Source organism: Dermochelys coriacea, chromosome 18 (genome assembly GCF_009764565.3).
Source record: "Dermochelys coriacea isolate rDerCor1 chromosome 18, rDerCor1.pri.v4, whole genome shotgun sequence".
Taxonomy (NCBI): domain Eukaryota; kingdom Metazoa; phylum Chordata; order Testudines; family Dermochelyidae; genus Dermochelys; species Dermochelys coriacea.
In genome coordinates this window covers 14,346,521-14,372,064 of record NC_050085.1, presented here as the reverse complement: position 1 = coordinate 14,372,064, position 25,544 = coordinate 14,346,521, and the positions used below count along the sequence as shown (strand labels likewise).

The following is a 25,544-nucleotide window of genomic DNA, read 5'->3' as shown; positions in this document are numbered from 1 at the left end:
GATTCCCATTAACCTCAACCTGAACAGGCCTTACAAGAGGTAGGGTGGAGTGGCAGCTCCCAAACAAAAGCCTGAACCACCTGCATTTCTGCAATGGGTTCTCCCATCCCACCCCTGGCAGGCTCTGGGTGTCACGAAAAACAGCTCCATCCTTTCCTCGCCAACAGCTTAGTCAGTATAAAATGAATCAGCAGCCACAGAGCAGCTGCCAGCTATTTTAGAGGAGTGCCCCGAATTCTACTCTTTGTGCTGAGCTGGAGCGAGGTTGCAGGATTCACACCCCATCCCTCACAGACACTCAAGAAGATGGGATGGGATGGGGTAGAGGAGGGTCACGTCAGGCCAGCCCAGAAAGCAGAATTTGGAAACAAGCGAGAACAACAACAACAGGTTCTGTGGCCAGCTGTCTCGTTCTTTTCCGAGAAGGCCCCTAATGCTGTGTGATTCAGTTACATGGATCTGAAGACTTAGGGACATGGGATCAAGGATCAGAGGGGAAACGAGCGTCTGAAAAAAAAGGTGAAGCTGATGGAGACTCGGATTTTCTTCCCCACCCTTCCCCCAAATCAGTACAAATTTAATATAAAGCTTTTGTAAGTTTTTCATTTCAAAAGACAAACAAGCTCATGCCGGGCAAGAGAGGGCTGCAAAGATGCTTGTGTTTTTGAATTGGGGGGAAGAAAAAAAAAGGACAGTTATTCTGTTTGATTTCAAGGAGTAGCAAAATTTAAGGGGTCAGAGCCCCCGCCCTCATTCCCCCCCCCATACACACACACACAGGTATAAAGGCTGGTGCAAGATTTTGTAGGAAACTAACTTTTCATTTCTGCATACGTAGACCAGGCTGCACCTAGGCTAGACGTCTCTACGAAGATGTATGCTTTGCTCACAGTCAAGCTGCTGATCTGACCTGAGCTGCACTTCATGATTCTGGGTACTCGGAGTGGCCGGAGCATCAGATCCAAGGCTGAGAATGACAACTGGCCTTCAGCGCAGTTGCTTTGTTATTTGATTGCCCAGGGCTACAGGACAATAGGAATTTTCCAGCCCTTGTAAAGAAACTCCACAAAAGCCCAACCCAGAGGGAGAAGCTGAAACAGGCTCGGTTCCAAACCAAGCAGCTGGAGAGAGACCGAAGGGCGGATGATGAGGACAAGCACCTGCAGTTCCCACTGAAGTCAGTGACAGTCGCAAGCATGCAGCACCTCTCAGGATTTGGTCCAGTTGTGGCAGAGCCCATGGGGCAGCCATTCCCAGCGCGAGTGATGGGCTGAAGCCCTCGCAAGCACTTTGCCTCTGGGCTCAGTGAAAGGAGGAACTCCACTCCCATCCACAACCACAATCAGGAGCAAGGCTCTGACTTGGTGCCAATGTTTGAAGGTCATGAATCAGGTCCCTAAGGATGGATCTTTAGTCCTCTCCGAAGGGCAGCAGGGCCGAGGGATGGGTTTTAGGGGGGAGCGGGAGACTCCTACCTGCACGTTCCCTTCACCCACCACGATCTCTGCAGTGTAAGCATATTGCACCAGCTGATCCAGGGCCTGCGGGTCAATGTCGTGCAGCGTCACATGGGTCTGGCGGCTTTCACTCATCTCATCTGTGGGGACACACAGAAAACTCCAGTGAGGCCCAGCCGGGCAGACGCGTGGCCCAAGAGCACTCTCGGCCGTGCATGGAACAAGTCAATGGTTCTGAACAGAGCAACAGTTTCCCCAGGTATATTACTGGGATCCCCAGCCATCGATTCTTGGGGCTTCTTCCCTGCACCTTTAACTGGGGATCTCCCACTGATTACTTAGGGCTTCTCTGTGTCAGCTTTAACTGAAGACCCCCACTCACCGATTCCTTGGGGCCTCTCCCTTGCCTTTAAACCAAAGGGTTCTCCACCCTAATTTCCTTCTCTCATAATTTCCTCCTGGTATCTCTCCCTTGCTGTTAACTGAACTCCTCTCTCCACCTTGCCTTTAAACTAGACATTGAGCTGCGGACAGGCTATAGTCAGCTCTGACATTCCCACCACCCGTGCTCCTGTGTCATCAAAAACTCAAAAGCCTGGAGCTTAGTTAAGACCACGTGAGGTCTAGATTAGACCCTGAGCCCCGTTCCCCTCTCCCTCCCCGTTCACATCCCTGGACGGACAGCCAATTCCCCTGGCGTCAGCGAGAGGGGGCCAGGGCCCACAGCCTGCAGGAGATGCCTTTGGAAAGCCAAAAACTTCCAGCCTTCTTATCCGTGGCGGGTTGGGGATGGAAGGGCTGGTGTGGGAACTGGGGGTTTGAATGGGGGAAGGGTTTGCTGCTGCAGGAGGGGGAGGTGGGTTGAGAGGTGGGGAGCAGTGTGGAGCAAGGCGGGTCAGAGAAAGCGCAGAAGGAGGGGGTTTGTGGTCTGGAGCTCTGCAGGCCCAAAGGGAAGGACAAGATGGAATGGGGAGAACTTGGGCTCCTGGAAAGAGTCGGATACTTGCTTGTGAACATGGCGTGGAAGTAGGGGCTGCAAGAGGCCAGCACCACCTTGTGGGCCTTGATCTCCTTGGTGCCCACGTGCAGCACGATATCGCACAGCAGGCCCCGCTGCCGCATGCGGTTCATGCACACGAAGGCGTCGTGGTAGTGCCGCTTGGAATTGTGGGAGATGCTGTGGCCATCCCGGTTGAGGAGCTGCATACCCCCCTCCATGGCTGCAGGGCAACGGCGGGCACTCGATTCTCAGCGGGGTCACTGCAGGGGAAAGCCAGGGAGGTCAGTGAAGGAGGAACGACTGAGGTTTAGCCACTTTCTCAAGGCTCCCACCAAGCGATACACTCATCTGCTTCCTAGCCGAACAAGCCTGCTCAAAGTTCCCCCAGGAAGAGAGCTTCCCTCATACCACGTCCCCTGCAATGGGCCCCACTGGGAGGAAAATGCCTTCCTGCCCCCAAACTTTGCAGTGAATTCTCATGAGCAAGGATCACCCTAGAGAAGCATCCGTTGCCACAGAGGAACTGAGATGCCATGAGAGTGCTAAGAGCTGTGGACACCAGGGCCAAGACCCCATCCTGCAATGGTCCAGCTGAGGGCAGGACTTAGCCCACTGGGTGTAATTAAAATCAGGGCAATATTCGGTTGGAGATGTGGCTAGAAACGTACACAGGAGCTTTTCCTTGAAGTTATAGCCAGGTATCTTATCCAAGTCAGTCTAACAACGCACATTTCCAAGCTACACCAGCATAGGCATTAATCTTGGATTGCTACCTTTTCCCTTTACTATAGCACACCAGCTCTGCATTGGTCAAACAGAGCTTAATTAAAAGACCCAGGCTGTTAAAACAAACACAAGACTAAAAAATTGAATGATAAAAATAAATACCCCATGCTTCCTGTATTATACTCAGCATCAGTGTTGTAGATTATGAAATAGTCCATGGGACTCAGAGGACCTGGGTTCTATTCCTGGCTCTGGGTGACCTTGGGCAAATCACTGCCCCTTCTGTGCCTCAGTTTCCCTCTTCACCAGTTGCCTGCTCTGAGTGTAAACTCTTTGGGGCAGAGGCTGTGTCTTATTATGCATTTCTACAGCACCTTGCATAATGGGGACCCTGGTCTATGGCAACAGAAATAATTCATCACCATGCAGCTGGAGAAGAATCTGCCACTCCATTTCACTGAGACAAGCTATTTGACTATTTAAACTGCAACTGACTAGTATTAGTGCAATATTTTGAAAAGAGCAGTCTGTCCTTTTAGATCTCTGGTCTCTTCTCCCATAGAACCTGGGGCCATCCTGCAGCCCAGGTTGGGAAAGGAGCCCTCCCTCCCTTGAAGTTCTTCAGATTGCTTTGAAAAGAATAAAGACCAATGCTCTGTTTCCCTCCGCACGTAGTATGCTGCCTGTCCAGTCAGTACAGTGCATGTCCAGCCTCCACCCCAGAGCCTCCCAGCCTTTTCATATCCTGACGTAGCTCTGCTGGGGACCAAACTGGGATGCCCACACATTCAGACGTAGGTCAGACCTATTGTTCCCACATGCCGTTGAGGAGGGGCTCCTTTGTACTCTGGCTAACATCCCCAGGTTGCCACCCTTTATATAGAGGAGCCCATTTGGGGTAACAACACAGCCCATCTATTAATCAAATAGTTCATATAGGTGTGGGAGAAGAATTTGCCTTATGGTGGGTAATGCTTCCTGCATTGACTTTATCCCTCTGGGCTGCTTGGGTCTTCAGAGACACTAAGCGTTGCTAGACTGACTTCATAGATTTGAAATCACACACACACGATTTCACCCAGCCCAACAGCTTGCTATTTAGCTACAGCAGATCTAAGCAGATGGATTGTCCTGGAGACCAACCACAGCCTCAGTCAAGGTTTTGGAAATTCTCTTTGGCAAATAACTTTGGATTTTTTGCAGGCAGGGCACGGAGATGGGGTGTTATGTCAAGCCTGCTTTACCCACACTCAGGAGTGTCTTTGAACAAGCTTTGGTGTAGTTGCTCCACCAAGAAAAATCCCCCCTGGATGGGATCATGAGAGCACGCCACAGACATACCCTTTGAATTTCAAGAGTAAGAATTAGATGTTGCACTCCCCAAATCCACATCATCCCTAGTGAATCTGGGGGGGGAAGGGTTCCCTATTTGAGGGATGTGGGAAAGAAAGGTATTTGTTTCTGCTAAAACATTTTCTTCTTTTATTGCCATGCTGGCAGGCCACATGTGTCTAAGCCGCCTGCCATGTTCTGAAAGGCGTTTGACAGGCTTTTAGATTCTCACTGCAAGCAGCAGCCAAAGAAAAAGAAAAAAAACCCCAAAAAACAGAAAGCGCGAGCCAGGAGGGGGAAGGAAAAAAGCAACTTTTAAAAATCATTAGCCACATTCTGATCAATCCACCTGCCCCCGCATTCCTGCAGCGAGAGAGTCTCCCCAGCCTCTGTATCCTGCATCACACCTACATGCCACCGTCCGCCAGGAGTTTAAAAATAGAACTCCGCCATGCAGCAGTTGCTCAGTCGTGAAGACATAGATTCATTTATTTTTAGCAGCACATAATGTACCAGGATTGGGGTGTGTGTATGGGGGGGGTGGTACAATAACATGCAGGAGAGAAACCTGCAATGCCCTCTGGTACTTCGATTAACAGACACACACAGAGGAAGGAGAGAAATTTCAGACTCTCACCCCCATCGTCTCCAGTGTAGGCTCACAGACACAGGACAAAAGCAAAAAAACAAAACAAAACTGATGTTTCCAGCGATGGGTGTGTATAGGGGGAGTACGGGACATCATCATGCCCTTGAAAGGGGGAAATGCATCAGATGATCTAATAGACCTTCTCCATCTGTAGCTCCTGGGAGCCCAAATGCTGATCACGAGAATCCTTAGTGAAGCTGCAATATATATAATACATGCCAGGCACGTTAATTAACGTGGGTAAAGCGCTGGGCTGAAAGGCAGCCTGGTGAATGCGAGGTATAATTATTCCCCTCTTAGGCTGTGCTCAAGGACTGTTTCCAAAGGCTGTTTTATTGTATGGGATGGGCTTTGCAATAATTGCTTTATTCCCCTCCCCAGGTGCAATCTCTTGAAGACAAACCCCCAGGCTCCCTGGAGGGATCCGTGCGCCTCCTGAAGCTAGTTTACCCGCTTAATATGCTACCAGGCATGCTTTTGCCCATTACGATGTTAGACATGCTCCAGTTCTAATTGGAATCACTCGCCTGCCACTCCCCACATCTCGCCAGCAGAGGTGATGGAGGAGGGGGTTACGTGAAAAGAGAGAGACGAAGGAAGCAAGCGGACACCAAGATCTTTCCTTGCGCTCTCCTGAGCTTGCAGCAAGAGCCCCGTCATGCCAGGCATGCCCTGGCTGAAATTGGAGGCTGGAGGAGGGGCTTTAGAATTTAGAAAACAGGGCTGAAAGACAGAACTCCTGGGATCCATTGCCAGCTCTGCCCGAGTCAATGCACAGCCCTGGGGAAGAATGGGGAGAACGATTCCCTCTTTACAAAGAGCTTGGAGGTCAGGGAAGTAGAGGCGCTAGGTATTACCCTGTGCAGCTTTCCCTGGCTAGGGCTTGCGGAGCAATTGTATCTAAACACCCTCTTGGCACCTCCTGGGGGTGTTCACCCCCTGCACTGCGTCCACATAAACATGCTGCATCCAGCACACACAGGAGCAGCCGCCCTCACAGCAAGGCATGGGAAAGTGAATGCACCAAGCCACAAGCACAGGAGATCCCTGGGGGATACCCCTCCCAGCTAGGCCTGGTGACAGAGAAGCAGTTCTCAGAGTATCATGTGTAGGGGCCACTCCCTTCCCTGGGCTTCCTCTCCTTATGGTTTACATGGGGGGTTCTGACTGGTGACTGAATTGCCAGCCTGCCTCAGCGCACAGAGCCCTCTTTCCTTCCTAGAGGCAACATTAGCCATCAGTGATTGACAGGAATGGGTGGGGGCTGCCAGCCGATTGGGCGGGGGTCCCAGAGAAGCAGAGCCAGCAGTAGTCTTGTAATGCCATAAGGGGACATAAGTCACAGACAGGGCAGTGGAACATGCAGAGAGACCATAACAGCAGCAAAAGGTGTCAACTCACCCCCTGCCCCCCATTCCTGCTGGGGAGGTGGAGCATGGGCAGTTAATGGACAATCAGATAAAAGGAAACCAGGTACTTTTTAAACTGCATTATTGAGATGCCCTGGAACTACAGGTTCAAACCTCCGCAGGGCCGACAGGGCATCCCAGTCCTCCCTCAGCAGAAAAATAGAGTTCCGGGCAGTTTACTAAGTGAGGTGTTTGGAGATGGGTCCTTAAAAATGTCTTTTGGTCTTGTCTTGCCCTTAGGTCCTTGCATAAAACTTCATTGTTGCCCTGTGTACTGTATATTGGTTGCCACTCGCAGTATCACCAACCGCAGCTGCTTGAAAATGACTCAGTAAGGAATTATTTTGGGTAAGTTCTATGGCCCGTTCTATGCAGGAGATCTCGGGACTGGCCCTGGTTCACAGTCCGGTCATTGAGAAACACTGGACTAGACGATCACAATGGTCCCTTCTGGCCTTGGAGTCTACGAATTGAAAATCATGGTTTTTAAGCACATCTCACAAGAGCGTTTTGGTTTCATTTCTTTGACTTCTAGTGTCTGAGCCTACAGGGGATACTTGACTCACAAGCTTCTCTGCAACCCTAAAAGCTCAAAACTTATATATATATATATATATATATATATATATATATATATATATATATATATATATAAAGTAAGCTGAGATTCTCAGGATATAGCATAACTTCAGGAGCCGGGGCTTTAAGACAAAACACCAACCATCACAAGAGTGGCGATAAAATCGGGAGGGCTGGCAAACACCCCTCCATAGGCTGCTGCATTTCACTGGCCTTGTACATACAGCATTGGTAGACTGGCTGAGGATGGGTCCTTTAGGCATGCAAAGTCACCCGGTCAGATTGCTATGGGGCAGTACATTAGGCCAGGTTGCTTGCAACGCTGTGGCATGAGCTAACGCACAGCATTCCCCACCATCAGACGTCAGGCTCTGAAGAAAGGAAAAATGAACCACAGCATCAGCTGGAGCAGGGCTGCTCAGGCACCCAAACGGTTCCTGCAGAAGTTAGGCATTTAGTCTACATGGGACACTCAGGGAAGTTACTTAAGGCAAATCAGCTGAAGTCAATGCCCATAAATTAAAGCATGTTATTCCCAGCCCACATGGATGCTCTCATTCAGGAGTAAACTGGCCTCAGTTCACTGTAACTTAATCCTCAAAGACAACGCTGGGACAGGTACAGAGATGTCTGTCCTGTCTCCACCCGGCTGACAGACTAAACAACAGCTCTAGGATGGGAGCCACCCCTTCCTTTTCAATGGGGAATTGTCACTGGTCAACACTAAAATGTTAAGGCTGCTAAGTATCACACAGCCAATTGTTTGAGCAGAACCATTGGGATGGTGGGTGGAGCACCACTGCGTCCCACCCCTGGCTGTAGCTAACAATTGGAACCCTAGTTTTATCTGTTCTTTCTCAATTAGTCTCCAAAAAACCCATTAGGGGCTCACACATGTCTGTTTGTGTCGCCTGAGCACATTGCACACCTCAGGAGCTCCTTGCATCCCTCCACACACTGGGTGCCATCTCCCATTCCCGTCTATTTCAGGGACTCCCCACAACTGCCCCCTGTCAGGGGCTCTGTTCCTCCCATTCCTTGCACACGAGGGTCTGGCATTCTCCCTACCATGCCAGGGGTTCTGTGTTCAAGGGCGTGTCTACATGGGGATACTCAGGAAAGTTAAAGGTGAATCAGCGGAAGGTGTGAAGCAACCAACCATCTCCCAGTACAGCCACGCCATCCCACACAGTCTGATGGTTAACACAGAACGGGCCATTAGAGATAGAGAAGTGATATCTAGACAGGGGTTCATATAAGGTCTGACGGAGAAGAAAAACAAACCCTTGCCAGTCACCATGACGACAAGTTGAAGATGAGCAGCTGAAGATCAGAGGCCACTATAATGGGCCCTAATTGGTCCCCTGGTTAGCAGTCTCAGCAGAGAGGCTAAAGAACAAAAAGGCCATGGAGACTGGGTTCCCCCATTCCTAGAGGTGGTCGCACCAAGTCAGAATTCATGCACGCTGCACTGCCGCGCCTTGTGCTGTGGATACAGGGCCTGATCCTGTTTGCATGGCTGCCCCTTTGCCTTTAATGGGTGTGGGTTCCCATCCGTAGTGAGAGGACTGTCGGAGTTGGCAGGGAAAGAAGGGAATCTTTGCTCTGCCCCTGCTTGTGCTGCGGGCACAGGGGGGAGCCAGTTCCTAGCAGCACTCTCTGACGAGGTGCTGGCACTAAAAACGTGCAAAGGAATAAGAAATCTCACACTCAGGAAGTGAAGGTTCTGTCAGCCCCGCTGAGAGGGAATGAATAGGGAACAGTGCCTGGATCATGAGAGACAGCGAGCCAGTCTCCTGAACAAACAGGGGGAGAAACAAGCCTGGTTTTGTTGAGAACAGAGACGTTGGGCTGCACGTGTGACACGTCAGCTCGGATGCATTCAGCGGCTGATGAATATTAATTTCTTAGGTTACGACCGGAAAAAAAAACAAAAACAAAAAAACAGATGGTGGCCGTGCACAACGGCTCGGTTAATGAATGCAAATGATCCTGACCCAAAGGGAGGCTGTTCTCTTGCACAAAAAAGCATATTTTGGAGGGAGTGAATGGAAACACCCTGAGCCGTGAACAGGGCCCAGAGAGTCGGTCCCCCAGAAAAAGGCTCTGGGGTTGCCCTTCACACAGACGGGCCTGGGAGAACTGGTTTCTATTGGCGCTGCAATCCTGGCTACCTTGCCAGCTGGGAGCTCTGAAACGCTCTGCACAGGATGCTTCTTTGCAAGAATCAGGCTGCTGGGGGACTCCCAGGTAGCTGCTGGGTAGAAGGTCACATTCCCTCCAGCTGACGTACCGGCATTCAATTTCTGTGCTTTCTCAAGTAACTTGTCATATGGAAGCGATGCTACAGCTGGGCCATACACAGGTTTGAGTCTGCTACTGTTTATTGAGCTAACGGACCGAGCTCTTTAGCTCACAGAGTAAAGACCCGTGATCTTAGAGCCAGAGTTCTGGCCTTCCGCTGCATCTCCCCACTCGTACGTTGCCTTTGAATCAGTAGCATTCCACAGCACTACTGGAGAAAACCATTGCTGGGTTTCACTCCCAGTGGGAAGCAGAAGGAAAAGGGTTAACAAAAGAGCCATCATGTGGGAGAGAGAGCTCAGTGGTTTGAGCAGTGGCCTGCTAAATCCAGGGTTGTGAGTTCAACCCTTGAGGGGGCCATTTAGGGATCTGGGGCAAAAATTGGGGATTGGTCCTGCTTTGAGCCGGGGTTGGACTAGACGACCTCCTGAGGTCCCTTCCAACCCTGATATTCTATGACAGATTTAGTCTATGACAGATGCGCAATATAGTACAGTGGTGTCTTCTCATTGGCAGTACGGATCCCTGTCCATCTTGGCTTCCTGGTTCCAACTCACCAGTGAGAGTCTTACACTAGCCCTAAAAACCATGCACCAGATTTATGGCTGACAAGTGACAAGAGGCCAAAACCCAAGGCCACTTCTGCACCAGTGAAAGCACTGAAATGTCATTATCCAGTCAGCTGCAAGGAGAGGGAGGAGCAGGAAGAGACCAGGCTGGGGGATCTGTGCATCCTTTGTCACAGCTCACTGGCAGAGGTGGGACATGCTGGAGAGTCAGGAGTGCATGTCCCCTATTCCATCCCAAAGCCAGTAAGTGCCTGGGATGCTTCTAGGTGGGCATGTTTATATACACACAGACAGGAGTAAGACTTTTCCTTTTCAGGTTTCTGCATTGCTCCTAGGTACCCCCTCTTGCACTGCACCAGTAATTCATCCCCTTCCTTAGCTGCAGGCCTTACAGTGCCCTTAAAAATCTTTTCAGGCACAAGTCCTGCTCTCCCAAGGCCACCAAAGCACCCTGGACACAGCATGCTAGGGTGATTGGCTGCACTGGATCCCCACCCAGGGCACCCAAGAGAACAACCATCAGAAGGGGAAGCTGAACTGGCTGCAACAGCCATGAAGACCTGAGGGGCCCTTGAGAACGGGGCGTGAAGGGAGCAGTGGATTTGGTTTGTCTTGGGGAGCACACCTTTCTCCACAATGCACTGCACCCCTGTACGCCAGGCGTACTTAGCTCCAACACTCCTGTGCAAAGGGGAAGTCTGATCTGCTTGGCAGAGTCTCTTTAACAGAACCCACTGGCCCAGTATCATCCTTGAGCCCTTCCCAGCACTTCCAGCGCCCCGGTGTGAAGGATGGAGCAAGGCACAGAGAGGTGGCAATCTGAATCCTCATCAGCCTGACTTGGTCAGGCTTTTTCCCCTACTCACTGTGCATTGGTGTGAACAACTTCATAAGGGGCAGGGTTAATCTGGCCCTGACACTGTGCCTGTGGCTGCACGGTTGCTATTAGCTAGTTGTGTTTGAAGGACACATCCCCCCACCTGGCCCGCACACACACAATGCAGGGATTTTACCCCTCAGGAATTGCTCACTGTCACCCATGCTTATGAGCTGTTCAGGAAGAAGCCAGGCGAATATCACCAGGGTGAAGCAGGCCTGGAGAATGCCCTCAGCACGGCACTCCACCGCTAGGGCAGCCAGCCAGCATCTCACACCACTCAAGAATTGGGATGACGTGCAGGGCTGCCCGAGACAGGGCCCTCCCGGTCCGCTGGGGACAGCCAGCTCCTCAGGGTCAGAGGCGATCTAGCTGCATTTAAAGAGAGGAGACCAGAAGCGGGAGAAGTCTAGCATGTGGCTGGTAGGCTTAGATTCAAGTTGCAGCGGGGGCCAGACATGCAGAGTCACTCCCGCCCCCTCCCCAGCAGCTCCCCAAACACAGGCTGAGGAGAGGGAAGAAGAGGAAGAGAAGAGAGCATGCAGGTATTGGGGAAAGGGGCTCTCTCAGTGCTGAGTTTGGGAAGGTGATGGCTCTGTATTTTGTAGCAGTTTGCAGGCTATTACCTAGCAGTGATGGCCAAATCTAGCTAAAGGTACTTATATGCTCCCGCCCTCATCACGGTCATATTAAAAGCATCTCAATCTTTATTGTATTCATCCTCACACCACCCCTGTGAGGTAGGAGGGTGCTATTACCCTCATTGTACAGATGAGGCACAGAGCAGCTGAATGACTTGCCCAAGGTCACCCAGGAAGCCTGTGCCAGAGCAGGGACTTGAATTTAGGTTTCCCAAGTGTTAGGCTAGTGGCCTGACCATTGAGCAGAGATCCAGACTACACATCAGGCACCATCTCCCACCTGTTTCTGCAGCAGGCAGTAGGGTCCTACGGAGAGGCCGACTTTTGTTTCCCTTCCCCACCCACCCCACAAGGGTATGCAACAGTTCCTGAAGGGGACCCCAGTCAGCCTGCTTCTTCCTGCAGCATTAGGGATCTAGGAAGGTACATGGAGGGAGGGGGGCCTGTAGATCCTTCCCATTCCCGAGTCACAGGTGGAAGGATGGGGGTGGGAGGGACAAAGAAGAGGCAAGAGGCCTGTCCCCCCCCCACAGCAATTAGACCTTTTCTGCTCACGCACTTAACGAGCTTGTCCTCTCCCCATTTCACCACCCCGGTGTGACACTGCACCTGGTTTTCAAGCCAATAGATGATAGGTTGTGCTCAGCTGCTTGGAACAGGACAGATCTAGTGAGTCTCCAGAGAGGCCTGGATCTCGCCTTCAAGCATCCTCATGGTGCTCAGCACTGCGGTAGGGGTGCACACGCCCTTGCATGGCACATAAGCAGGGAACACGACGCCATCGGGCTCTGGTGCACACAGAGGTTATGTGTGGGCACCAGCAAGGTCAAGCACTAGATGCACCCTCCTCACTAAGATGCAGTCTCAAGCTTCTTCTGCAGCTGCTTCCTTGCTTGTAAGTACATGGAGTAGCAAGAGGAGAGGACAGTTTGGGCAGAGAAAGGACGTGTCCAAGGAGGCATGGGCTCAGGCAAGCTCATTAGGCGCTTAGTTCTGGCCTCCCTCCTTTGGTCACCTCCCGAGGAAACTTCACCATGAGGATGTGAGAGTGTGTCAGGCTCAGGCCCCAGGTGCAGAGCCATTCTGTGGACTCATCCTAGCAACCAGACCAAGTGGGTCTCATTAGCTCCAACTCAGGAGGATAAAAGGCTGACTCCAGAGGGAGGATTTCTCCCCAGAGGAATGCCTCTCCTTAAGGCATCCCAGGAGGAAGCATAAAGTTTATGGCCTCGATCCAGCAATTGGATGCATGTCAGCAGACCTTGTACCCACAGAGACAGAGTTGGGTCCTGATTCTGCCATCGGGTAAGCACAACCCTGCCTTAAAGGGTTAATTAAATTAAGAACAGGAAAGGGGCGTGTTTGGGCAAAAACCAATGTGTTCACATGAGCTGCAGCAGAATCAGGGTAGGGAACTCATCCATGTCCACAGGGCTCCACAGTTTGGGATTAAACGTAAAGCTATTTGGTGCAGGGGACCATAATCTTCTCGTATTTGTGCAGCCACTGATATTGACTGGGGCACTGTCAGAAAAGAGTAATGAAGGCTTGTTTTTTTCCTCTGTTTAAACATTTTTTTATATGTTGAATGCAGTTAAATGCTTTCCCCATTTCCTCTTTTAAAAAGACACTAATAATTAGCCCTGTCCTAAGGATTTTTGGAGCATTTGCATTTTGTTCTAGGGAAAACTCAATTCAAAATCCTCAATTTTCCGCGCATGTGTGGGTGGGTGTGAATTGCACACAAATGCGTTTTTTTTTTGTTTTTTTGTTTTTTTTTTTAAAAAAGAGGGCACAGATAGGGTTAGAAGTTTGTCCTCTGTGTCACACGGGGACAGAACACAAATAGAAGACACAGTCCCCAGGAACAATCATGAGGCATAAATAGCCTTGCTGACACATAACAATAGGCTCTGTGGTGCTGTTGCACAGCATTGCCAGAAATACAGTATGTGCAAATACATCAGTAAAACAAACCAGATATCTGGTGTGCCTGCAAATTCTCACCCCTCTCACCTTCCTTTTGGAGGGAAGCAGTGCCAGGTGGTGGCATGAAATTAACGCAGGAGTCCAAGCTAGGGTGGCCACCTGTGCAGTATTTTAAGAGAGGTCCCTCATTTTGTGCCCAGCGTCCTACAGTCTATATCCATGAAGCAGCTACTAAGGAACACGAGATCAGATGAGATGTTTGCAAGCAATAATAATTTCTAAGGCCCCTCCTCTCTGTATTCCAGGGCCCCAAAGGACCAGACTCTGATATAAAGGGATGGTTTTGAACCATCACCAAGCCACGATGAGATTCCGCCCCTTAAAAATAAGCATGATCCCATATTTTTCACAGACTTATCCTTCATATCCCTGGAATGCTGGGAGGCACTCCAGTGTACACAGCAGCTCAAATTCTCACAGCCCTGTTATACAGCCAAACCACATGAATAGTGGTCACAAAAGTCCATGTACCAGTATTCTGGCAGAGCTAGAGCGCAGCACAAGGGGCCTATCGGAAAAGGACATTTCCTGTGGAATTGCAAAACACCCCCCCATCCCCATTTCCTAGGGGCTTGTTGCACAGCTAGCCTCCCAGGGAAGCAAATCCAGCGCCGTAACAGCCCATTGATTTCTTCAGCTCAGCACAGCTAGAAGCCAGACGACACAGCAGAGAGCCGCAGGAGGGAAGATCAAGTATGCCTAGGAAGGTGGCACTCAAAAGGAAACACCAGTTCTGCCCTGCAGATGCCATGGATTAGCACCGTTCCTTACTGACAGACGTAAATATGTCGGGACAGGACGAGTCAGTGTTGACTCCTGGAGGAAGGGGCACTCAGCAGCCCCACCTCGCGATTTCCCTCCTCACCTGCAGGGAGGGAGGGCACAAGAAGAAAGCACACAGCCCCCCCTCCCAAGCCAGCCAGCAACAGAAGCCAAAGCACTAAAGAACATGTTGCGTCTGTCATGGCCTCCAACTGCCAAACAGCAGATCCCCGCACATAGATGCATCCTCTGCAGCAAGACCCAGCGAGCTACAACCACATGCACAAGCCTCTACTACAACCTGGCCTAAAACGTAATTGAAAAATGCCTCTTCTCTTGTGTACCTTTCCCCAGCACATATCCTCTATCTGCAGGCAACCAGGACCCAATTAACAAAGTAGCTATAATTCTCCTTGACGGAGTTGCTTCTTTCTGCTCCCAAGAAAACACAAGCGTACGCGCACACACACACACACACACACACACACACACACACACACACACACACACACACACAGAGTGCCTGCTGATCAGCAGCATTAATCAGCTCTTCGAGCCAGTGTGGGGTTCAACAGATAGAGATAACTCGCACTAGCGAGGAGCACTAGCTCCCAGCTCTCCCTGTACGTTTTTATGAATTAGACATAACGACGCACATTGAATCCTCCTGTCTAGACGTCGGCAAGGAAGTGACAGGCTGCCAGGGAGCGTGTGTAGCTTTGGGGGTGGAACGCACACAGTCGCCAGCTCTGTAGTGTGCAGAGACTGTGGTGGCTGCAGGCAGGGTATAGGGATTGGCACACTGGCTGTTTGGCCCAGGTCAGTATTATTGCTTTAACAACCTTCATCAGGACTTTGAGAGTCCGCTCTGGTGGGTCGGGAGGTTTGGTGCCTTTTCCAATTAAAAGCGTTTCTTCTGCACATCCGTCCCGTGCACCTGCATTTTTTAAAAAAGTGTTAATTTCGGTCTGGACGGTGCCCTAGGGCAACGCCTTACAGACAGTGGAGGGAGTGCCAGATAGAACCTTAGCAGCATCGGCACCTCGGCTATGGAACTCTTGCTCCTGCGAGAGATGAGGGGCTACAGGCCTCACCATGTTATGAGCTAAATGCAAAATCCGTCTCTTTGGCTTGACTTCTCCACCCCTCCCCGGTATGTTCTTTACACAAACTACTCCAAATCCAGTTCTTTCACCTCCAGGCTGGGGAGAGGCAGTGTAAAATACCCTGGGGAGGCGCTCAGGCCCAGCGGCAGTGGAAATCAGATGTACCCAACAGACGGGGGTGCCTCCGTGCTTGGATCTTCCCAGCCCTGTGCAGAAGTGAGGGGGGAGGGGGAGATCCTTCCTCCGATCTAGCCCTAAGCAAGCTAAGGTCTGAGATCCAGTAACCAATTACCATGGCCACTCCTTATTGGAGCAGGGACGAAGACCTCACAGGAGGCAAGAGGATCCCACATACCCATCTCAGGGAAGTATCAATTCCACGGAGGAAGACATCACTCTCCACCCCCAGGTGCACTCAGCCAGCAAGCAGACTGTCGGCAATGAAAAAAACACTTTACCTTTGGTCAAGGAACAGAGATGTCCCTTCTAGAGGAGATGTGGGTCGTGCAGTACAATTTTCTCCCTCCTTCCCTGGGAATTCTCTCTGCAGACACAAGCATGCATCATACTGAAGATATTGTGTGCACGTGTCTGGTGCCCCTGCAAGTCGGGGACTAGGCTATAATCGGGCCCAGTACAGGCAGGTTCCTCTTCACCGTCCTGCTGTTGCACCTCATTCCTTCCCTGCAACTCCCCTATGCTATCCTTCTAGGCTTAATGCTGTGGTACCTGAGCGCTGCTCAGAATTATGCACCTCTGCTGCTGCCCATTGTACCATCCCATGGCAGGTCCAGTCCTGGGCTTTTCCAGGTCAGTATCATCCTCCCATATTAGGGATGGGGGAAACTGAGGCACGGGGAGAGAGTAAGCGACTTGAGCACCGGCACAGAAGATGTCAGTATCAGAGGAACTCGAATTCAGAAGCTGCTGGCTCCCCATCCTGTGCTCAGGCTACACCGCCCTGTCTCGGTGGTACACAAAGCGAGGCGCATGCATTCTACCTGCCCAGGCTCAGAGCCTCTGATAACAGGTGGCAACTTACTGATATGGCAACTTACTGATACTGGCCACTTACTCCTCAGCAATACTCCACTATCTCTAGGAGAGGATATGTCCATTGAGGATGGGTAAGAAAACCTTGTGTGTACGTTGTCACTACAAACAAAATTAATGATCTGGAGGATGGTGTGGATTGCACCCTCAGCAAGTTTGCAGAGGACACTAAACTGGGAGGAGAGGTAGATACGCTGGAGGGTAGGGATAGGATACAGAGGGACCTAGACAAATTAGAGGACTGGGCCAAAAGAAATCTGATGAGGTTCAACAAGGACAAGTGCAGAGTCCTGCACTTAGGACGGAAGAATCCCATGCACCGCTACAGACTAGGGACCGAATGGCTCGGCAGCAGTTCTGCAGAAAAGGACCTAGGGGTTACAGTGGACGAGAAGCTGGATATGATTCAACAGTGTGCCCTTGTTGCCAAGAAGGCCAATGACATTTTGGGATGTATAAGTAGGGGTATTGCCATCGGATCGAGGGACATGATCGTTCCCCTCTATTTGACATTGGTGAGGCCTCATCTGGAGTACTGTGTCCAGTTTTGGGCCCCACACTACAAGGATGTGAAAAAATTGGAAAGCGTCCAGCGGAGGGCAACAAAAATTATTAGGGGACTGGAACACATGACTTATGAGGAGAGGCTGAGGGAACTGGGATTGTTTAGTCTGCGGAAGAGAAGAATGAGGGGAGATTTGATAGCTGCTTTCAACTACCTGAAAGGGGATGCATCTAGACTGTTCTCAGTGGTAGCAGATGACAGAACGAGGAGTAATGGTCAAGTTGCAGTGGGGGAGGTTTAGGTTGGATATTTGGAAAAACTTTTTCACTAGGAGGGTGGTGAAGCACTGGAATGCATTACCTAGGGAGGTGGTGGAATCTCCATCCTTCCAAGTTTTTAAGGTCAGGCTTGATAAAGCCCTGGCTGGGATGATTTAGTTGGGAATTGGTCCTGCTTTGAGCAGGGGGTTGGACTAGATGACCTCCTGAGGTCCCTTCCAACCCTGATATTCTATGAAAGCTACAATGCTGTGGCCTAAGGCACTGGACTAGAACTCAGAAGACTTGGCTTTTATTCCTCGCTCGACCACTGGCCTGCTGGGTGACCTTAGGCAAGTCACTTTACCGCTCTGTGTCTCGGTTTCCCTGTCTGTAAAATGGGGATAAGGATATTGCTCTCCTTTGTGAAGTGCTGGGTATTATTATTACAACCATCTCCCCATGGAGTTCTGAGGCTCATACAGGGATCCGCCTGCATGGATGCAGTTGCAAGCTTGGGGCTAATCCTCTAACAGTGGACTCCTGGGGCCAGATTTTCCAAAGGGCTCAGCCTACGGGGAGGACATTGCGTGCTGAGGTCCAACATCAAACCAACCCATGAAAGGCCCAGAAACTAAACTAAGCCTTTTCTCTCTACCTCTTTATAAAAGGTCAATGTACCTAACACACAGGCTGTCAAATAACAAGACACGCTGATGAATGCACAAACACAGAGGGTCAAATTCTGCTTTCCCCTGCACAGGAAGGCGTAGAGTGGGAGCACTTTTACCCAACCCTGTGCACCTGCCTGGAGGCAGCAGGAGTCCATCAATTGGAAGGCACATGGGAGCATTGGGGCAGGCGGAGGGCCTGCTCGGCTGCTTTCAGTGGTCCTGACTTTCCTTCGCTTCTGTACAAGTGAGGTGGTGTAGAGCTGGCTGCAGGGTTGTGCTGCCCTTGCACAACAACAGTGAGGGCAGTGGCCTCACTACAGCCAAGTTGGGCTCATGCTCAGTCCTCACTTGCCTCATCTGGGACTATCTTTCATGAGCCAGAGGAAGCATTAGCTTTAGTTTAAAATACTAGTTTTTTGTATTACAGACGCCCCAGATGCCCCATTGCCCTGGGTGCTGTACAAACACAGGCAGCCCCAGCCCCAAAGAGCTTTACAAACTAAACAGACAAGACAAATAACAGGTGGGAGGAGAAAGAGAGGGCCAGGGAACTGAAGTGACTCACCCAAGGTCACACAGCAGCTCAGCTAGGAATAGAACCCAGATCTTCCAACTCACAGATCCCCAAAGTGGGGGACAAAGTTAAGGGGGGGATAATGGACAGCCAGTCTGGGATACCAAGCTAGGCTTTTAAAAAGAGAGAAATGCTAGAATGGTCTTTCCCTGAGCTGTTATGATGACAAAAAAAGACATATTATTTATGCAGGAGGCTGTGTGACAGAGCTATTGATCCTGGAAATCCTTTGCAGGTCACAGCTCACTCACCAGCCAGGATATCAGGAGTATTTACACTTTCCTGGGCATGGTAGAAATATTCATGAACAATTTTCAGCAAGACAAACTCCCAAAAGCTGCTCCACCAGTTCAGAAGTCTTAGCACCCTCCTCCACTGAATTACACCCCCCTTTAAACGAATGTAGCAACTGGGTGTTTGTAGTAAGCGCTGGTGCAGAGAGGAGCCCTTGCTACCCCCCAGCAGCAAAAAGTGATGCAGAGCATGATGGGCCATTAGTATTCCTGTGCTCTTAAAGCAATACTGGCTCCAGTAGGACTCAAGGACTACATAGATCCCTGAACAGAGGGTGCAGGCATCATTTCTGCCCACTCCAACTGACTTCCCCTGCCAGTTCCTGACCAGGAGCAAGTCATACCCACTTTGCTGTCACCTGGCTTCATGCTTTGGTCAGAAATTGGGACAGGAATAATATCTTAGAATCTGCATTCAGAGCCAGAGCCTGGTGTCCACCAATGCCTGGACAAAGCAGCCCAAAAGTACTTCACAGCGTCTCCATGTTACTTCATATGCATGAAGATCAGGAGGGAAATTCATGGGAGTCTACATGCAAGACCCTTTTGAGGGGAGCAGCAATTGTCCTTCACTCCCTTCCAGGACATCACAAACCCATTGAGAGGCCATTCTGCCCACCCTCACTAGACTACACAGCGAGTCAACACCATGCAGACATAGAGAGTGGAAGTGGTGGATAGATCATATCAAATCAATGTGGACTTTTTAGCCGTGTCCATGGCTAGAACCCACCAACATCCATCGTCTCCATTCCATAGCCAGACGGGCAGAGATCCCAGGCAACCCACGAAATCCAAGTGGAGCAATTCAGCCACAACCGTGTCTTTGCCCGGCAGCAATTGTTAATGTCCAGAGATGGTTTCTTGTGGAAGGGTCTAACCGCCACTCAAGGGCGGCTGGCAGATTTATTTCTCATAGGAGAGGCATGAATGATCAAAGTGGGCCCTACAGTTTCTGCAATGGCCTTAACCTGCCAGAAAGGACACAGGTCTATTTTGCAAGTGGCTGACCGCCATACCTTCTGTCAACCCCACACCTTGGTGAGCAAGGCCATCCAGCAGATATCATGCATTTCTTCCCTCCAGTCCCCTCAAGAACAGCCTGGTCCCACCGACCTTATCTGAAAGCCGACAGCTCCTCGGAGAGGGGATGCTCTACTCTGTTACCGAGCTGAGGCAGTCTGGATGAATCAGACCGCCCCTATTGGGGCTGGTTTGGCCAGTCTCGGTGTCACAGCTGCTACAGTGACAGCGGTAGGCTCTCTCCACCTCAAAGGCAGCCACAGCAGGAGGGCAGGAAAACCCTCTTTGGTGCAACTGAATGGGCTTGGAGGGTCTCCTCGCAGCAGTATTCCTACCTTTGCTAAAAGAAAAGGAGGACTTGTGGCACCTTAGAAACTAACCAATTTATTTGAGCATAAGCTTTCGTGAGCTACAGCTCACTTCAGCGGATGCATTCCTGTTTGCTGTTTCAGCTGCATGGCAGGGTGGGGAATATCAAGACTAAGAGGATGCTCAGATTTCATCTCTCCCAATGCAGAGTTAATATGAATGGAATTGTAAGAACACCTAGAAAGCTGAAAACTTCCCCTCTGAGCCTCCAAATCTCATGAGGCTTCAGCTCAGAGTATTTTTTTAATGAGTTCTCTAAAAATGATGGAAAATAAAGTCCTATTTAGGACTGGTTTCAGAGTAGCAGCCGTGTTAGTCTGTATTCGCAAAAAGAAAAAGGAGTACTTGTGGCACCTTAGAGACTAACAAATTTATTAGAGCATAAGCTTTTGTGAGCTACAGCTCACTTCATCGTATGCCTCCGATGAAGTGAGCTGTAGCTCACAAAAGCTTATGCTCTAATAAATTTGTTAGTCTCTAAGGTGCCACAAGTACTCCTTTTCTATTTAGGACTGAGATGCTTAACTGTAGCAGCATAGAGAAAGGCACTGTGATACTGACAGACAGCAACCAGAGACTGCTAAAGCAGATCAGCTATTTAAAACCCAGGACTTTTTAAAATAACTTGCCTAGATCAGCTATACACAGGGGAATAAAATGGATTTTAAACCCCAAAGCCTAAGTGTTAGGGTCCGGGTTGGTAATAAGTAAGAGACACAAAGACAGGTTTAATGAGAACTTAATTTTGCATGTGTCCTTACAACATTTCACTGGACGAAAGGCATCATGTTACCTTAGGGCACTCCATATGTAATCCCAACCCTCTATCAACTTGCAAACAAATTCACTAGCTTTATGGTGCGGAAGTTACATGGTTTTGCTCTATCAGCCCTAGGGTAAAAAACGATCCTTTGAGAGGGACATCACACACACACACACACAGAGCCTCTCACACACACAAATTCACTAGAGCCTCTCCTGCTAGCCAGGAGAAAGTGCCTGGTTCATCAGAAGCTATATATGGCCCTAATTTCTGCAGTGCTATGGGAAGGAGCGCTCCCCACTTATACAATTCCGCAAAAAACAAACAAAAAAACCCCACCAAATCCCACTTGGCACACAGCTCATTTTTGCAACCGGAATCGATGACAGTAGTAAGACAGGGCACAACTTCTCAAGGAGAAATTGCGACTCCCTATGCCCCCTTCAAAAAAACCCAACTCTTGTTACTAACGGAATATGAGGGGCAGAAAAGCACGGTAGGGGGAGAAGATGCTTTGGGTTCTTTTTCCTTTACATTCCCCGTTTCCTCCCTCATCGACTCTCCTTGCTCAGTCATACTTACAGATCTAGGTGCAGGGAGATGGCTCATAGCTAATCTCCAGCGCCCGGATCTCCTAGGAAGATGCTGGGGGCGGGTTTGTGCGCTGCCCCCCGCTGCTGATTCTTCAGGACCACCCAGCAGCCCCTCTCTCCCGCTCCACGCTGGGCAATGGGAGGCAGCAGGTTTCCGATGGTCCGAGGGCCGCCAGCTCCCGGTTCCTTTGTCCTGAGCCCCCCAAATTCTACAGGGCTGAAATTGACGCAAATGTAAACCAACCAGGTGCAGGCAAGACTTTTAAGGCCGCTCCGCCTCCTTCCCCAGCACGACACGTTTGCCGGCTCTTTTAAAACCACTGGCCCAGCAACGGTCTGATGCGGGTTCTGTACTGCCGGGGGGCAGCTGTCAGCCTGCCCTGACCCCCCCCCCACGGGTGCATGGGGGGAAAGAGGCGGAAGCTGCCTCTAGTCGTGGGAATTCCGCCTTAAAAAGCTGCTCTCGTGGATGCAGGGCGCAGTACTGCAGGCTTTCAGCCACTGCACCTGGAGTCGTGCGGGGACAGGGGGATTTTAAACTGCACTTGACCCTCCCCACGGCTCCCCCCGAAAGCCTTTTGCAAACATGCAATATATTTAATATACACAGGCCTTAGCAGCCGGTGAGCCCCTCTTTGAATCACGCCGGGTCTGAAAGCTGCAGCTCTCCAAAGGGAAGTCACCTGAAATAACCCCGCCAAGCCGCACGGGTTTAAATGCAGCAGAGACGTAAGTTCGAGATCATGCACGTTAGCAAGAAATCAGGGGCTGTCTGTCTGTCCGCCCGCCTCGCCCAACCAGAGCTCAGCCTTTGCGGGCTCCACACCAGCCCTTGCCTATCCCACAACCGCAGCTGCTCCAGCAGCAGAGAAACAAAGGGTTGCAAAAGTGATTTATGGTCCGGCTCTGTTGCAAGGCAAGGCAAGATAAGATAATGGTGGACAGGGAGGGAGGGGAATCGTAGCAGACGGGGGGGGGGGGGAGATGCATTGCACCGTACCGCATCAGCCTGCAAAAGGAGTTAATCGCAGGACACCGGCTGCATGCATGATGGAGACAGAAGACTGCAACAAGGATGTGTGGCTCTGCAGTGAGTCCACCTTAAATCTCCCTCCCCATTGTTCAGTGCTGCTGTCCCCAATGTCTCTCTCCCCCTCCGTGCAAAAAATAACAAAGAACCTTTCCCAGAGCACACTCACCCAAGTGAAACTTGTGGGGGGGGGGGCTAGGAGCTAGCGCTGGCTTGTTCAGACAGGACGGTATCCTACTGGCTCAGCTAAGCCATAGTTGCACTCAGTTCATGGGTTCAAATCCCCCCTTCGCCCTCCCCTTTGCCTATGTCACAGAGGGGCTTCCTTTTCTCCCCAGCGCACCTTTTTAAGCTGTGTCTGGAGCAATAACAGCTCTTTCCGTGTAAAGTCGCCGCCTGCTCCTGAATTGCAACCTGTGCTATACAGTAGGGCTGTGTGGTCTGGCTCTAGACCTTCCCTTTCATTGCAGCGTTGGAGACGTCGGTGAGCGGTATTAAAAATCTTAATAGAAAAGTGGCATGTTCTTTAAAAAAAAAAATCCTCTAAAATAATTAGTATCAGGACTGGCAAGCTGCGAACAGGTTGGATGAGAGAGATTCTCTTAACAAAGGGGTGAGATTTGAAAGTGTCCCATTGCAACAGACACACCACAACCCCCTTCACAAGGAGGGAAGTACTTAAAAAAGCCCCGTAAAATTGATCCAAAATCATTGGAATCTTCCTCCGCAGGAATGTAATTTTCTGTAAGGCCCCAAAGAGGATGGATTCCTGCAGAGCCCCATTGAATCCAACAGACTTACATGCATAGCTGCCTAAAGGGATTCATATGAGTAAGTTCTTGCAGTATTGCAATCTTTATGTGTGTCTGTAAATACAGAGAGAAATAGATGTTAGCATTATAAAATAGGTATGAGAGAGACATTTTAATAGTCAAGAACATGGATTAAATATTAAACTATATGTGTTGTAGAAAATGTGAGACAGAGAATATTTTGGTATTAAATTATACACATTCAATCTTGAAACATGTTTGCTCTGAGCACTTTTTAAAAACCCACCTTCCTACCAAAACAAAACACTCCATTGCACACTGTTCTCCTCCTAGGTAGGGGGTAAGAGAGAGAAGGAACCACACGTGAGTGACAGTTGCTCAGTATGTAAGAACCTATATAGAAAAGATATAGTGATTGATACTCAGAGATATCATAGAGAGAGTTCTATAGAGATTCAAGTCAACATTTCCAAAGTAATTTGTTACTTGGGTGCCCAACTTGAGGCACTTTAAAGGGGCTTGGTTTTCAGAAAGTGTTGAAAACCAAACCCTTTGGAGGAGTTTCAGGCTGGGCACCTATACACCCTAAATCACTAGTCACTTATGCAAATCTGGCCTAGAGCTCTATCACCTGATATCTTTAAAAAGGAATGTGCTTCAAGGTTTGGTGTTTGTTGTTTCAAACTGAAATCTCGGTCTCGATGAAGTGAGCTGTAGCTCACGAAAGCTTATGCTCAAATAAATTTGTTAGTCTCTAAGGTGCCACAAGTCCTCCTGTTCTTTTTTGCGAATACAGAGTAACACAGCTGCTACTCTGAAACCTGATATCAGGAGAGAGACTCAGAGCTCAAAAAGCAAGCATATCTCCAGTTTCAACCAGCGCTTGTTCTGTGGTGGAGAAGTCCATCAACGGCTATTAGCCAAGACGGTCAGGGAGGCAACCCCATGCTCTGGGTGTCCCTAAGTCTCTGAGGGCAGGTCTACTCTTAAAATACTCCACCTCCATGAGAGACTTATCGGGAGAAGCCATCCCGTGGACATAGTGCTGTCTACACCAGGGTCAACTTACCTGCAGAGGTCAGTGGTGTGGATTTTTCACATGCCTGAGTGACACAGTTCTACTGACTTAATTTCCTCCTATAGACTGGGCCTGGCTGGCTGCCAGAAGCTGGGACTGGACGGTGGAGAATGGGTCACTGGAAAAATTCCCTGTTCTGTTCATTCTCTCTAAAGCATCTCTCCCCAGCCGCTGTCGGAAGACAGGACGCTGGGCTAGATGGACACTGATCTGACCCAGTATGGTCCTCCTGATGTTCCTCTTGACTCAGTGCATGTCCTTTAACAGAGAGCGAGAGCGAGCTCCCCCTCCTAGATCATAATCAGCTGAGCCTGCAGCGGCCGCTGTTGACATGCGCCCTCTCGCGTGGCGATTCTGCACCCCCACCTTCGTGAACCAAGGAATCAACCCTCCCGGCGCGCGCGGGGCCCTCCCCCTTGGCCGCGGCATTGTGGGAGAGGCACGTTGCGGCGCCATGGCGGCTGGAGGCCGGAGGTGAGGGCGGCGCGCGCGCGCGCGCGCGGGCGGGCGGGCCCGCCCGGCTCCCAGCTGGAGGCGCGGGGCCCAGGGGTCGCTGGCACGTGCGCGGGGGGTGCAGCTCGCGCCGGCTCCGCTGTCTGGGTCCGGGGGGGGGGCGGCGGCGGCTCAGAGCCAGCGCTAGGCATGAGCCAAGCGGTTGTTTAGGGCCCCGAGCAGCTTGGGGGGTGGGGGATTAATTATTAGTATGAGTTGGGGGGCGCTTCCAAAATATTCCTCCTTAGCCCCCCCCCATGGGCTAGCACCCCCACTGGCGGGGCTTGGGGGGGGGGTTCCCTCCAGCTGCTCTAACCCCAAAGGAGTCTGCACAATGCACCAGCCAGGGACTCCCCTGGGGGGGTGGCCCACGAGGGAAAAGCTCCCCCCACAAGGGAACACCCCCGCCCCCGGCTGCCCCCTTAGGCAGTGTAGGACGGGCTGGGGAGGTGTATGGGAAAGGGGCTGTGTTGGGGGCGGGGTAGAGTGATCTTTGCATTTATAGTTCCTAGCCAGGCTCTGGGACAGGGAAGGGGTGTCCAGAGCTGGGGGGCCGGATGAAGCCCCCTAAGGGCCTAACTGTAAAACTCGGAGTTGGATGGGGACCATCCCTGCGGTTTGCGGGCGCTCTGAGCGGGTTCCAGCTGAGTTTTGTGTAGCAGCAAGT

General features: G+C 50.7%; 2 protein-coding genes across 4 annotated transcripts in view; one reads left to right on the top strand and one right to left on the bottom strand.

The window, feature by feature from the left end:
- KLHL17 (kelch like family member 17) overlaps positions 1–22,935 on the bottom strand; it is a 39,264-nt gene extending 16,329 nt beyond the window's left edge. Inside the window, exons 1-4 of one of the 2 annotated variants that reach the window (XM_038377084.2) lie at positions 22,704–22,935; positions 21,494–21,721; positions 2,465–2,717; positions 1,476–1,597 (exon numbers count right to left, since the gene is read on the bottom strand). In XM_038377084.2, the coding sequence (XP_038233012.1) occupies positions 1,476–1,597; positions 2,465–2,675 (333 nt within the window). In that variant the 5' untranslated portion in view covers positions 2,676–2,717; positions 21,494–21,721; positions 22,704–22,935. Of the gene's footprint in view, positions 1–1,475; positions 1,598–2,464; positions 2,718–15,858; positions 15,943–21,493; positions 21,722–22,703 lie in introns of those variants that run through there. The other variant, XM_043499763.1, reaches the window with a different exon arrangement.
- A 1,747-nt stretch (positions 22,936–24,682) lies between these two features.
- NOC2L (NOC2 like nucleolar associated transcriptional repressor) overlaps positions 24,683–25,544 on the top strand; it is an 86,628-nt gene continuing 85,766 nt past the window's right edge. Inside the window, exon 1 of one of the 2 annotated variants that reach the window (XM_038376602.2) lies at positions 24,683–24,859. In XM_038376602.2, the coding sequence (XP_038232530.2) occupies positions 24,717–24,859 (143 nt within the window). In that variant the 5' untranslated portion in view covers positions 24,683–24,716. The remainder of the gene's footprint in view (positions 24,860–25,544) is intronic. The other variant, XM_043499762.1, reaches the window with a different exon arrangement.